This window comes from Colius striatus, chromosome 3 (assembly GCF_028858725.1).
Source record: "Colius striatus isolate bColStr4 chromosome 3, bColStr4.1.hap1, whole genome shotgun sequence".
Taxonomy (NCBI): Eukaryota; Metazoa; Chordata; class Aves; order Coliiformes; family Coliidae; genus Colius; species Colius striatus.
Window position 1 is genome coordinate 92067212 of NC_084761.1, and position 13620 is coordinate 92080831.

The window sequence follows — 13620 nt, forward strand, 5'->3', positions numbered from 1 at the left end:
AAGTGGACATGGTAGCTTACAAGGTAGAATGATATCCCTGATTAGTTGACTGTACCTCAGTGAGATGTTCTGCAAGCATAATATGGTTTTCATGAGTGGACAGCATTATTATATAAAATAGTTGGTGTCTGTTTCTTTGAATCACCATCTGTCTCTTGAATCTAATTTAAGACTCTTGAGGGGTTTTCTGTATGTTATGGCCACGCTTGTACATTTTTGTTATTTGTGTAGAAGATAGTATTGGCTTGTGAAGTAACAGTGTGTGAGATGCAAGGTGTTAAGAAAAAAAAAAAAAATAAACATCTCCAGACAAATGTTCATGGAAGGAAGAAGCTCTGCTGTTAAACCTCTTCTGTGAACATGGGCTTTCATTACCTCAAATTTTCATGAAACTGCCTTGTGTTGAAAGACTTAGAATTAGGCTGACTTTCTTGGATGGAAAGTCACTAGGTGAAAGACTTGAGGGTTCAGTCTAAGATGTGACTTGATCACTTCTTCACATTCTGAGAAAGTCAAATGCTTCTCCGCACCACTTCCTCTGTAGTCATATTTGAAGGATATTTAGTAGAGAAATGGAGGTCTGGCATGGCTTGCTCAAACAATGAGCAGTTTGTGTATGTGGCAGTGGTTAAATTAGTGCTTAATTAATAAACTCCAACTTTCCTGTGGTTTGGGAAGCTGATAAATTAAAAGAACTTGAATAAAAGATGCCTTGAAAGTAAAGAAATTAGTTTTCAATTATGAAGATCAGGAAATCCTTCTGAGTGAGGACAGCAGAGGCTGTGAGGTTCTTAATGTAGTAGATTGGCGTGTATGTAGAAGAATAGCTAGAATTATTTTTGTTACAGTTGGATTCTTGCTAGCAAAGAGTGCTTCTTAAACTAGTGATGTAATTTATAATTCTTTGTCAGTCTCACTTGTGTGCCTCTTCCATTTGCTCAGTTAAAGACTAGGTGTCTTAAGTGAATATTGTAATGAAAGAACAGCTGCAAAGACTCAGTAAACCAATTGAAGCTTGCAGTGCTGTCTTAAATGTCATACCACGCAATTCATTTCCTTCAGAGCATGATCTCTCTGAATGCACAAAAGAGGTTTTTCTTTTGAACAAGCATTTCAAAATAGATCCTCTTTCTTGCACGAAGCAAGCAACTGCAATCTTAGCTGAAACTTGTAGTTTCATTGTTTTGTATGTGTCCATCTTCAAATGTGCACTTTTACACCTAGAAAGCTCTCAAGAGGGATCAGGTCTTGGTGGGTTTGTTTTTTAAACTTTTGTTCAAAAAGCAGTAGTTGGAAAATGAATGTATATAACCTCTTGAGTTTGACCTTGTTGTATAATTTGGCCTTATTCTAAGGGAGCAGACTTCACTGTCAAAGTTCTTAGTGATTACAATCTCTTCATGAGCATAGAAAGAGCTCTTCATTCAGGAAGCTTCAGGTAGACCATAGCACAAAGGCAATGAATAGGGGAGGGTAGAGTGCAACCAAACTCAGAGAGCTGATAAACTGGGTCAGTACCCTCTTACAGTAATATCTAGTGGGACTTCTGCTATGTGCTGTATGGATAAAAAGAACCTCCTTCTTGTGAACAATTTACTCAAGTTTGTGTTTAGTCAAGTTTGGACTTCCAGATATCATTAAAATTTGCTATCAGTGTTTCTCAGTATTTCTGGTAGCCAAGTATATGTATCATGAAGGACATTCTTGTTCTCCCCTTGGTCACCCCTTATTTCAGTGCACCTTTTATTTAGTTTTAGCTTTTCCTGGAAATAGTGCAGCTTACTCTCCTTCTTATGCATGTGATGTCCTTTGACACTCTTAGTGAGGGATTTTGGTTAGAATCTCCAAAGAATTAGCACCTCATTATAACTTAACAGGGTTCTGTATAAATGATCTCTTAAGAGAACAGGCTGCAGTTGTCAGCTTTGTCACAGAACTGAGTACAGACTTCATTAGAAGCTGATGAGAAATAGCTTGAAGGATGGAGTTGCTGACTGCATTAGAGAACACTGCAGTGGTTCTCTGTTGTACAGATATGTATGTTTGTGATGGTACTTTTTCCATGTCCTGCTTGAAAACTGCTTTCAGTACTTGGTGGCTGTCAAAGATGTAGTAGTTTAGTCTCTACCTGATGGACAAGGCTTTTTAAGGTTGTTAAAGTGCAGGTAATCAAATAACCTTAAGGACAATACCATGTTGCAATTATTAGATTGATACTAAGGTTTTACATATAGTTTTCAACCAAATGTCTTTAACATGATTCTCTTCACAAATGCCTGAGTTCTGTTCTTTCTAAGCATTCGAGATCTTAGCCTGTGTGAGCAGTCTTCTAAACATCCCTAGTTGTGAAGAGGTAATTCCTATTGCTCTTTTCCACGTGGTTCAAGATATGCTAGTTTTAAGATTTTTTTTTTTGGCACAGAATTCTGTTCCAAACAAAATTTTCCTTAACTACTATCTGATAATTGAATAGAACAGTATTGCCTTTTGTTTGTAGAAAACTGGAGAGGGAGAATTTACTGCAAAACCTTATCTACAGATCTAATTAGTTTCTCCTTCAGGGACAGCTGAAATATAACTATTACCATTAAGAACTCTTGATAGCTATAGGTATTTAGAGTAAGGGATTGATTCTAGCTTTTTCAGTATGTATACTATGTGAAGCAAACTAGTAAAACTGACTGCAGCTTCTGCTGTCAAGGTGCAGACTTCAGATGTTTTGAATAGGGCTAATTACCTGCACATCTGATGGAGAGTCAAACTTGGGGTTCTGCTGTTTACTTAAAGTAGCCTTCTTTAAAAGGAAGTTGTAAATAAATGTATCTACAGATGCAAATGTGAAGTAAAAATCCAATGGCTTGTTTAGTATGCAGAGGTTGTTAAAAATTAAAGTGATGGCTGTCCTGTTCATTCATCTGTTCCATTATTTTCTACCTCTAAAACAATAACACCAAGAGACTATTACCATAGCTTAGCTTTTGTATCTTATGTGGGGCTCAAGGATATAAAGTTGTCACTAGCTCTGTGTGATGTTACACAGAAAGAAATAAAAGCTTTGTAGCCCAAGGATGTTTGTTTAAAAATTGACTTTGTATCTGGAAAGGAAATGTATGTACAATACTGTCGTCTTTGGCTATACACAAAAAACAATGTTCACATAAAACGTGTTGCTCTTTTTTTAAAGCAGTCTTCCTCTCTATCCTGAGGTGGTGATGGGGGAATAAATAATGGCCCTTGGGCTCTGTTGGAACCTTAAGCCATTTATTTATAACTCCTCTTTAGGAGGCTGGATAGCAAGCTCTGTTCTTTGTCTGAAAAATGTAGGCTATTTAAGAATGTCGTTGCAGTAATATTTTTCTAGGTAAAGGAAATGCAAGACATTCTGCATTCAAATGTCTTACTGTACAGATGCTACTGATGAAGTTGAATAATAAATTCTGAAGCCCTTTACACATGGACTTTATGCATGGCCTTTAAATTGTTGCTAAGTAGTGAACTCTCACCAAGAAATTGATTTCAAAAACTAACAGTCTGCAAAAGATGATTTATGGATAGGAGAGACTTTTAAAAAGTAGGTTTTGTACTCTTATGACCTAACATTTTGATCCACTGATTCTTAAGAAAATATGAAACACTAGTAAAGCCTGATTTGGGCAATATTCACTCTGAGGTCCCTTTAGAGCTTGTATATTTAACTTATTTTGTATATTGAAAGTGGAAACCTGATTGTCAGACTGTAATTTCCTCTCCACTGAAATGAGACTGGGATCAATCATTTTTTCTAAGAGGGAATTATCACTTTTAACGTTGCAGCTTATTCACGTGGGATAACATTGCAACTTTTGAAACAGTTTGATACTTAGTAATACATCAGCAGTCATTACAGAGAGTTGGATGCCAGAGGTTTTGTTTAGGAGTGTCAGCTGCTCAGGAATTTCTCCAAGCTACCCAGCAAAACCTCACCCTTTTGAAGATGTTGCTAAATGCACATGTAGGGAAACTGAAAACTGCATGCAATTTCCTTGAGATAGAGACTCTCTCACACAGTTAAAACTCTTTTTCTGATTAATTTCAGTATTCGTCTGAGAAGCTGAACAAAAATGGCAGCTTGTTCCCTTTTGAAATCAACGGTAAGTTCTTCAGAAACCTTGGTTGTGTTTTACTGAGGTAATTGGTATAGCAGGCAGCCTTTCTTTTGTAAATAAGGTGAGGGGGATGGAGCATGCTGTTGTAGAGCCTGCTGGTTTAAGCTGCTCTTTGAACAATACTGGGAATGGCTGGTTGTTAGTTTTGTACTTGTGATCTGCTTTGCATAGTAAAAGCCCCTGTAACACTTTCTTGGTTCACTGTCTGCAATGATGTACAGAAGCACGGAGATGCTGTTTTTCAAGCTAAACATCAGGTTTCTCAGCTGGCAGAAAGCTTTCACATCTTTACACACTTTCTTACATGCTTTGCCACCTAGAATATCCAGCATGATGCAAACCATAAGTTGAAGTCCAGTGCCTTCATAGAAGTGTTACTTGCTTTACCTCCCTTGGTCCTATTAGAGTAAGTTTTATCTTGCAAAAATAAAAATGCTACTTATTGATATGGAAGCTTACTCTTGCTTTATAAAGGTATGGAGATGAAATTTTGCACATTCTTTTGTGTCTCCATGTGTGGAGGATTTTTTTATTTGCTGAATGGAATTCCCCATAAAATGTGAATCTTTGGTTTGTTTGAGGTTTCAAAGGGAAATGGTGTTTTAACTTAAAATTTAACATTTGAAACACATGTGCAACTCTTGGCTTTTTTTAAAGTGAACACTAAACCAACTTTCCAGCCTGGGAGAAAGCTTCCTAAGGATTTTTAAAAATCAGGCCAGCCCAAGCTAGGAAATTGTCCTACAGTAGATGCTAGGAGTTTCAAACACTATCTGGATCCCATTGTGTTGGCTATTTTACTTGCATTGAGTTATGGATGGTCCCTGCCTTGAAGAGCTTACATGCTTAAGGCAAAGCACAGTATGTGGTTGTACCCATCTGAAAGAATGGAGGAGGAAGGACAGAGGAATTCTAATAAAACATGTTGTTTGAATAGGCCAGCTGTCTGCACAGTTAAATGATTTTGAGACAATAGGGTGTTCTTTAAATAAGATTGAAATAAACAGGATAATCCATGACATACTTTGAGCATGGAACATGTACAACTATTCGCGTTTGCAACTCCTAAAGCTACTCAGCAAATCTTTAATCTACTGATTACCCTAAAACTTAGTTTAGGCAGCCAGCTTTAAGAATATACAAGTATTTAATGTTTAGACTATATTTGGATTCTTAAAATAGGCATAAGGAAAGAACTTGGTATTTTAAATATTCTTTATTTAAAGCTGAGATAAGTGAAACCTTCTTGGCTAATTGGTTTAAATTAGCAATTTTTCTACCCAAGCATGAAGCACTCACTGGCCCACAGTTTTGCTGCTTTTCAATTTGCAAATCCAAAGTCTGCTGTAGTTCTTCTTACACTTCATTGTATAATGTGGAGGAACAGCTGTAAAATGTGCAGAATGTTCTCAAAGAAACTCTTCACAAAAGAGTGAGAGGCTTCACTGGCAGACTGCTTTTAACCCAGCATTGCCACTTCAGATGAGAAGTTGTGCACCATGGGTTATGTCTGTATTCATAGGAAAACTTGCAGCAGGTTCTTAAAGGATATTCACTTTATTTTATGCATTAAGATTTTTTTTCTTTCCCTACACTTCAGTATGAGCAAGAAAAAAAGGAAACAATCTGCAGTCTGATTTTATCTTCATACTGTTTCTAATTTAAAGCTTTTCACACCACAGAATGTGAATACTCCTCTCTTAGAAACTTTTCTTTAGTAAGGTATTCTTAATAGAAAAGTATAACAGCTAAATGAAGGACAGCAGTCTATAAAGAGATTATCCTCCTCTTTTATTTTTTGAAGTATTCCCTGGTGGGTTCTCACATTGCTTGTTAATCCATTTTGGTTGTACTATAGGCTGTTCACTGTTACAGGTTTTAATTGTGGTATATGCCATGCACTAGGAAGCAGGTAAGGAAGCTGTTCCTGTTGCTTGCTAAGTGCTCTAATCTTTTGGTATACAGGAAGAGCCATTAACAAGGTACATATGTACTGGAATGCCTGGATTGGCTTGAAATACTTTGGTCTTAATGTTTTTTGAGTTTTCTGCCTCTTTCAAAATGAATATGTAACTGTAGTGTGAAACTTTGGTTAAGAGATGGATATTTTTCGGCTTATCCTTCTAAGTTTGAGTTTGATTTATGGTTTTACCTTCAATAAGGTTTACAGTTTGTCTTTTTCCTTTGCATCTTTCACCTCTGTCTTTATTTTCAGAAGAGAGTCCTTGGAAAGCTTTAAATGGAGGTTGCCCAATCCAGACTGACACAACAAGGAATTCAGCTTACCCTTTCCCAGTGTGCCCATTCAGCACCGGCACTGCCAGTAATGGCAGTCTGCAGTGGCAGCAAGAATCTTCCAGTACGTCTATGGTGTCAGGATGGATAAGTGAATTAAACCTAAATGAAAACTCGGGTCAGCCCTTGGCACCACCAACAAAACGCCACTGTAGGTCCCTCTCCGAGCCAGATGAGCTGGCTCGCTGTCGGTCACCATGGAAGCCTGGCAGTTCAAAGGTTTGGACTCCTGTGTCAAAGAGACGCTGTAATAGTGGCGGTAGTGCTACTTTGCAACGCTGCAACAGTCATGGAAGTGCAACCTTACAGAGAAGCACAAGTATCAGTCTGCCCCAGAACATACTGTCGCTAAATAATGTCTTCACCATCACCAGCTTCAACACATCACCAGTACCCAGACCTTCCTCTGCCAGCAGCGGGTTTGTGGACAGTAGTGAGGGCAGCACAAGCTCGAGTACCCGCTGGAATTCCGGAGGCCCTTGTGACTTTAACCCAAGGCGCCGCCTCTCCCTCTCCCAGGAGCACATCACCGAGACGGGAAATCTCTTGCCTTCAGCCAACAGCACTCCCACCTCCACACCCGAGCTCAGCCGGCGTCAGGGCCTGTTGAGATGCCGCTCACAGCCTTGTGTGCTGAACGAGAAGAAGAGCCGGCTAAAGCGCAGACGGGAGGAGGATGTACGATGGAACAGGCCATCCTTAGACTTTTTTAAAATGACACGGGTGAGATTTTACTTTCCTCAGTGTGTGAAGGGAACTCTTGCAAAGAGAACCTACTACTAGATAAACTCTATTAATTTCTAGTAGTTCCAGATTTGCTTGTGTTCTCGTAGTGCTGTATATCACCTTCAACAGTATATCAGGCTTCTTATACTTCTTGGTGCTATCTTCTGTAGCAACTTTGTGCTCCCAAAGCCCAGTTCTTGAAGTCTAGTCTGCTTGGTATAGAGTAGAAAGAGCTATGAAAAGATGCTTCAAGCAGAGGCCAAAGAAAAACGGCTTGTTTTTAAAATGCAAGGTAGTCCTGGAAAGGAGGGGTAGATGGGATAGCAAAAAAGTTATGCCACTGTGTTCCCAGAGAACAGCATGCAATGATTCTCAAGTCACTTTGGTACAAATCTGTTTGGTTGAGCCTCCTCTTAAAGTTTGAGTAATTCCATTTAGCTAAAAAAGAAGCAGCAAACCCATATATAAATTAAATAAATTAAACTGCTAATAAGTAATCAGAAATAGAAGTAATGTTCTATTTCAGTAACTGCAGGTGCTCTGTCTTGAGAGGAGTTTTACTCTAGTTATTCAGAATTTTACTTACTCATGTGATGATGAAGGTGCTCATTTAAAACTTCAATTCACATCTATGCTTTCTATGTAATACAAACACATGTACACAGCTTGTTTTTTCAAAGCTTCTGTGTCCACAGAAGCAAGGACTACAGTTTAAAACTGAAGATGCTCATTAAGTTTCTGTAGATGCAAAATTGAGTCTTACCTTATGGTCAGAGAACCCTTTATGCATGTGAGAATATCAGCCTGCTGCCTTCAGCAGATGCCAGGCTCGGGATGTTTCTAGGAGTAGATCTAAGCAATGGGAAGGGGATACAGTTTGCAGAAGTAGCAATAAAAATATATGGAAGTGAAATGGTTCTGCACCAGTGTCCTTGCACTTGGTGCACTGTGCACAGAAAAAGCTGAATAGAATGGGATGCTGGCTAAAGAGTCCAATCCACAGTACCTTGGTGTTAGGTTTTACATGGAAATATGTGGGGAAAAATACTAGTAAGGCACTGGAACTGAACTGTCTGCTGTGGGATATACAGAGTTAACTGGTTTAAGCAAGCAAAGTAGACATGAATCTGTATGATTGCATCTCTGCTTTTACCTTTGAGATGACTTATAGCTTAAAAGATTTTCTTCTTTTAAAAATATAGCACTTTGGGAAGCTGGGGTAGGTAATTGGTTTTGAAGTCATAGAGAATAGAATGATCTGCTTATTGACAGAGTTCATAACCAGTTTTGTTCTAGATATGACTAGATGCTGTTACAAGTTTTGGTTAAGGTGCAAGTTAACTAGTTAGCTAATCAGATCTTATCTGTTTCTCTCTTAATTACTGCTGAGATGAGTTTGCTAATGTACTCCAAAAATATTAGTGGATTTTCCTGCCTTTTAACTGTCTGTGTGGTCTAGTGCAGGTTTCTTTACTTAAACTGAATGTAAAACTTAAAGCCTGCTTCTTTTTTGGATAGACTTGCTGATTGCATTCTTCAAGGTGAGATGTAGTATTTCAGACTGGTAAAAGTTTTATTTACTTGTTATACCTTCTAAATAATCCATATAATGCTGTATATGGAGAAAGCCTGATATAACCCATGCCTATAGAAAGTTTTTGGCTGTTTAGATTTGCTACTGAATTGAGAAGTACGTGAGACTAATATTCAGCCAGTCTTGATCACTTTTTCCTGTAAGACCTATTTTGAAATGATGTTTGTTGCATAAACTACCCAGTTTATCACAAAAAGTTCATTCTGCAGTGTCAAGGCCTGATGGGTTTTTTCCAGCTGTTTCAGGAGAATCTTCCTATGAAGATACCACTGTGTGTTTAATCAAAGGCACAAAGTATAGTTTGGAAATACATGGGTTTCCAAACAAGCTAAACTTCAATGGAAACATCTGCTTAAAAACCAAAAGCAAGTACTGAAAACATCTGAAGTAAAAATTGAATTTTTCAAGCAATATTGGGATTTTTTTGAGAATGACAGCTTGCTTACCCACTGCACTGCTAAAAGTCCAGTATTTTTTCATAGCCTACCTTCTCTTCCTGCCCCAAATTGTGGCAGATGTATATGCTTTGTAACTTATATTGTGATCTTAAACTTTTTTCTCTAAACGTCAACAAAATTACTGCTATGCAAAATATTGTAAGCTAATATTGCAGAAGACTTGTTTTGAAGTGTCACAGAAGTGGGTGTTCTATGTCTGCATACAGCTCAGTGCAAGTCAGGACTACAGTAAGGGCAAGTTCAGTAACACCTCTCTTATGTATCTTGATGGCGCTTTATTGTTTCCAAAAATACCTTCCCTGTGATTTCAAATTGAATTCTGAGACAGTTTATGAAAGACCTATGTTGAAATCAAATGCTTTTAAAGATTTTTGTTCTTAGCTTTGCTGCAAATATTTTGATGCCCTTTTAGCTTCCTAAAAAGCTGAACTTAGTTGCTTAATACCAGGTCAGTAATTAGGTAATTAATACTGCTTGCAGATAACTTAAGCCACAGTGGACGCATGTTATGTTAGATCTAAAGGTGTTGGGAAGGGAGAGTGCTTATTTAATATTTTGGTGATATATTGGAATCACAACTCTGTGAAGAGGGGAGTTTTGGGTCTGCAACTGTGTCTGCCTGTGCTCTGGAGTCCTGAGAGTTTGGCATCTGTCAAGTTTGCAACTGCCAAAGTTGCTCAAGGTTTCTCAGCTAGGAATTATCTCAAATCAGTATTTATCAGAACTAAGTGATTTATTTACTTTAATCTGAAGCAAGTGCTGTTGTATATGAATGATGATCTTTAAAAGCTTTGGTCAGGTAAAGCTTTAGAAGGAGGAGCTAAGAGGTGTTTTTGATTTAGAGTTTGGTTTTTCTGTTGTTGGTTGTTTTTGGTTTTGGGTTTGTTGTTGTTTTTTTTTTTCCCATTAATGTCCTAAAAGGCAACCAAGCTGGTGAAGAATCTAGAGAACAAGTCTGAGGAGCAGTGATGAGGCAGCTGGGGATGTTTAGCCTGGAGAAGAGAAGGTTGAGGAGAGACATGATCATCATCCTCTACAACTACCTGAAAAGAAGTTGTAGTGACGTGGAGATCAAAATCTTCTCCCAAGTAATGAATGGGAAGCCAAGAGAAAATGGCCTCAAGCTGTGCCAGAGGAGGTTTAGATTGGACATTAGGAAGAACTCGTTCCCCGAGAGTGTTGTTAGACACTGGTACAGGCTGTCCAGGAAGCTGGTGAAGTCCCCTCCCTGGAGATATTTAAATATGAGCTGCTGAGGGATGTGATTTTTTGGTGGACTTGGTAGTATGAGGTGAGTGGTTGGACTTGATTGACTTAAAGGTCTTTTCCAGCCAAACAATTCTCTGACTCTATAACTGTTTTCTGCCAACTGAGTTCTAGAAAAAAACTACTTGGTAGTTGCTACTTCAGTCACTACTAATTTGTGAAATGTAACTTGTAGAAAATCAAAAGCCTGACTCTGAAAGCAAAGTTCTCATTCTCACTGCTTTTTAAGCTTAGAGCTCATAGCTGAGTAAGCAGGTTATGAATCTATCCTTACAATCTGTCCTTAGTTTCTTGTTCATGGCTTACTCCTTTACTGTTGCCACTTTAATATTCTAATTTGTGCCTTTATTTTAAAGAAGGAAAGAAATCAGTCAGCTCTTAAGACTATCAACTGTTTATTTCTATCTAATATATATATAACTCTCCCTCTGGTTTAGATTTTTGTGCATTCTTAGAAAAGAATATGATGTACCTCCAGTTCTTGTGAAAAATACTACTATTTAACAAAATGAATAATTCACATATATAGAAATGGATTGAACCAATCAGGCAGACTGCTGTACACCCCTGTTTAGCTGTCTGTTAAATTCAGGAAGGATCTTTTTCTGGACTTGAAGATGAAAATGCACACTTGTGAAACTTCAAACGTTCTAGAACATGAAGACAGCTGTAAAAACAAGTGAAAAAGACTGTAGGGAAAGATAACAAAATATGATAGCTGTTTTCAGCCCCCAAGGACTCAAAGTTGCTTTCTCTATTCAGTGACGTTTGCAAGAATAACTGTGTGAGTTGTAGGACAGGGGAGCACAGTATCTTTGCCTACCCAGTGTTTGTTCACGGTTGCCCAAATAAGAAGCTGACTCCAGTGAGGAGTGTCGGTTCCCTCACTGCAGCATGCATCTCATCATCCTGCTATTTCAAGATGACTGCATGACAAAGAGCCTCTTTGGACTTGTCCTCTTCTGCAGCTAATAAGCTCTGTCACAGAGGCTGCCAGAGAATAAGTAAAGGTGACATTTAGGCTGGTAACTGCAGTGGGAGGGTAGAAATCTTTCTTTACTGAAAAGAGGAGGACAGTGCTGAGCTTTTTCAAATGTTCTGCTCTGTGAATGACGTCAATTGAACCTGAGGTGTGACAACTAAAGAAAAGCCGAGATGTTGCACATGTTTTTCAGTGTGTAAGCAAGTTTTATTGTGACAGTGAGACTGAATTCTGTTTCAGATCAAACATCACACTGTAGTTTGAAGTCTTTCCGGTGTTTATGTTCTTGTGCTACTCCTTCCTGAATCCTGGTCTTTGGTCTGTCTAAATAGATAATACAAAAAAGCTGGCTTTATCCAAGGAAGTTTCAGCATACTATAGTTTCAGTAGTTTGCACCAGTACAGATTGGGGGTGATCAGCAGCTCTGTGGAAAGGGAGCTGAGAGTTCTGGTGATCAGCAAATTCAACATGAGCCAGCAAATGTGTCAATAGTATCTTGGGGGGTCTGAAGAGTGCGACCAGCAGGTCAAGGCCCTCCATCTACTCTGTGCTGGTGAGACTTCATCTGGAGTCCTGTGTACAATTCTGGACCTCTCAGTTCAGGAGAGACAGGGAACTGCTGGAGCGAATCCAGTGGAGGGCTATCAAGATGATGGACTGAAACATCTCTGCTATGAGGAAAAACTGCAAGACCTGGGGCTGTTTTACCTGGGGCAGACTGAGGGGGGACTTTATCAGTGCTGATAAATATTAAAAAGGGCAGGTGTTGAGAGGATGGGGCTAATCTTTTTTTCTGTAGTACTCAGTGTCAGGACAAGGGGTAATGGGCACAAGTTGGAACACAGGGCATTTTACTTGAATGTGAAGAAAAACTTCTTTGGTGTTCAGGTTGAGGCAGCCCTGGCATAGGCTGCTCAGGGATGGTGTGGAGTCTCCTTCTCTAGAGGTTTTCAAGCCCACCGGGACACATTACTGTGCACCCTGATCAAGGGGAACCTGCTTTAGCAGGGAGTTGGACTGTATGATCTCTAGAGGACCCTTCCAACACTGACCATTCTGTGATTGTGAACTATTCAGTGCTGTGGCATTTCTTTAAGGTTAGACTGAGTAAGACACCACAATGGAAAGTTTAAAGGGTCTCTCAACAATGAAAGAACTCGGGGACTGAAGTTGTGGTTTCCTAGCATAGGCTGCTTCTGCCTTCTTAGAAATGCTTTGAAGTCATCTGGATTTTATATTACTGGATTTCCTTGGTACAGACAGTGATCCTGAGTGCCACACCAGGTCAGGCCAAACTGTCACCTGGCACCCAGCCTGGTAGAGAACAGCTGCTTTGAGGCATGCAGGAACAATGAATGTGCAATGAGATACTTCCTCTGGCATGATGGCCTGGCTTCTTCCAGGGTGCATCTTGAGGACTTCAAAGCGTGCTTCTGTGGTTCAAACTGACAACTACTGATACATCTATTTTCTGTTGGTAATCTGTTTTTTAATTCTATCTTGGGCCTCCACAGTATTCCACAACAGTTACATTTGGTAAACTCTGTTCATAATCACATTCTCCAAACCACCTGAATGCTTATTTTCTTTCTTGAAGTTTAAGGTTTTGAATCAGCAAGGCACTTGAATAACTGATCCTTAGAGTAAATTGAGCTTAAATTGGCTTTGGTTTATGGTTATTGACTTTATGCTTCAGATCACAATGATTGGACGGCTTTGTGGATCCCTACAGCAAGGAGGGCTTCTCACAGATGACATCTGAGTGTTAAAGATTTATCAGTTCTGGCCAAAAAAGCAAGGCTAGTATCACTTAGGTATGAGGATAAGCAGAGGGACTAGCTGATGGCAATTTCCATAGCAGTTTAAAAATGTACACAAGTAGAGATAAATGGGAGGGATATATTTCCCTGAAGGGTGTGATGCGGCGGCAGTATTTTATGAAGGGAAGAACACATCCAGAGGGCTGTAGCTGAACTTAGATCAAATGACCACTACTTTTCCTGCAGAGACCTTTTTGATTCTTGATCTCTCTTGTGGAATATCTGCATCTGCTTACTGAAGTTTTACTTTGTGTGGGACAGTTTACAGAAGTGTGAGTAGACCCAAGGGAGAGCTGCTTTAATACTAATTAAAATATCTAAGTCAGGGTAGGA

At 39.1% G+C, this 13620-nt stretch overlaps 1 protein-coding gene across 4 annotated transcripts in view; it reads left to right on the forward strand.

The window, feature by feature from the left end:
* Positions 1-13620, forward strand: part of FAM53A (family with sequence similarity 53 member A) — a 68425-nt gene that overhangs the window by 21713 nt on the left and 33092 nt on the right. For 3 of the 4 annotated variants that reach the window (XM_061994065.1, XM_061994066.1, XM_061994067.1), the window contains exons 3-4: positions 4076-4130; positions 6361-7163. In XM_061994065.1, coding sequence (XP_061850049.1) covers positions 4076-4130; positions 6361-7163 — 858 coding nt within the window. The remainder of the gene's footprint in view (positions 1-4075; positions 4131-6360; positions 7164-13620) is intronic. The other variant, XM_061994068.1, reaches the window with a different exon arrangement.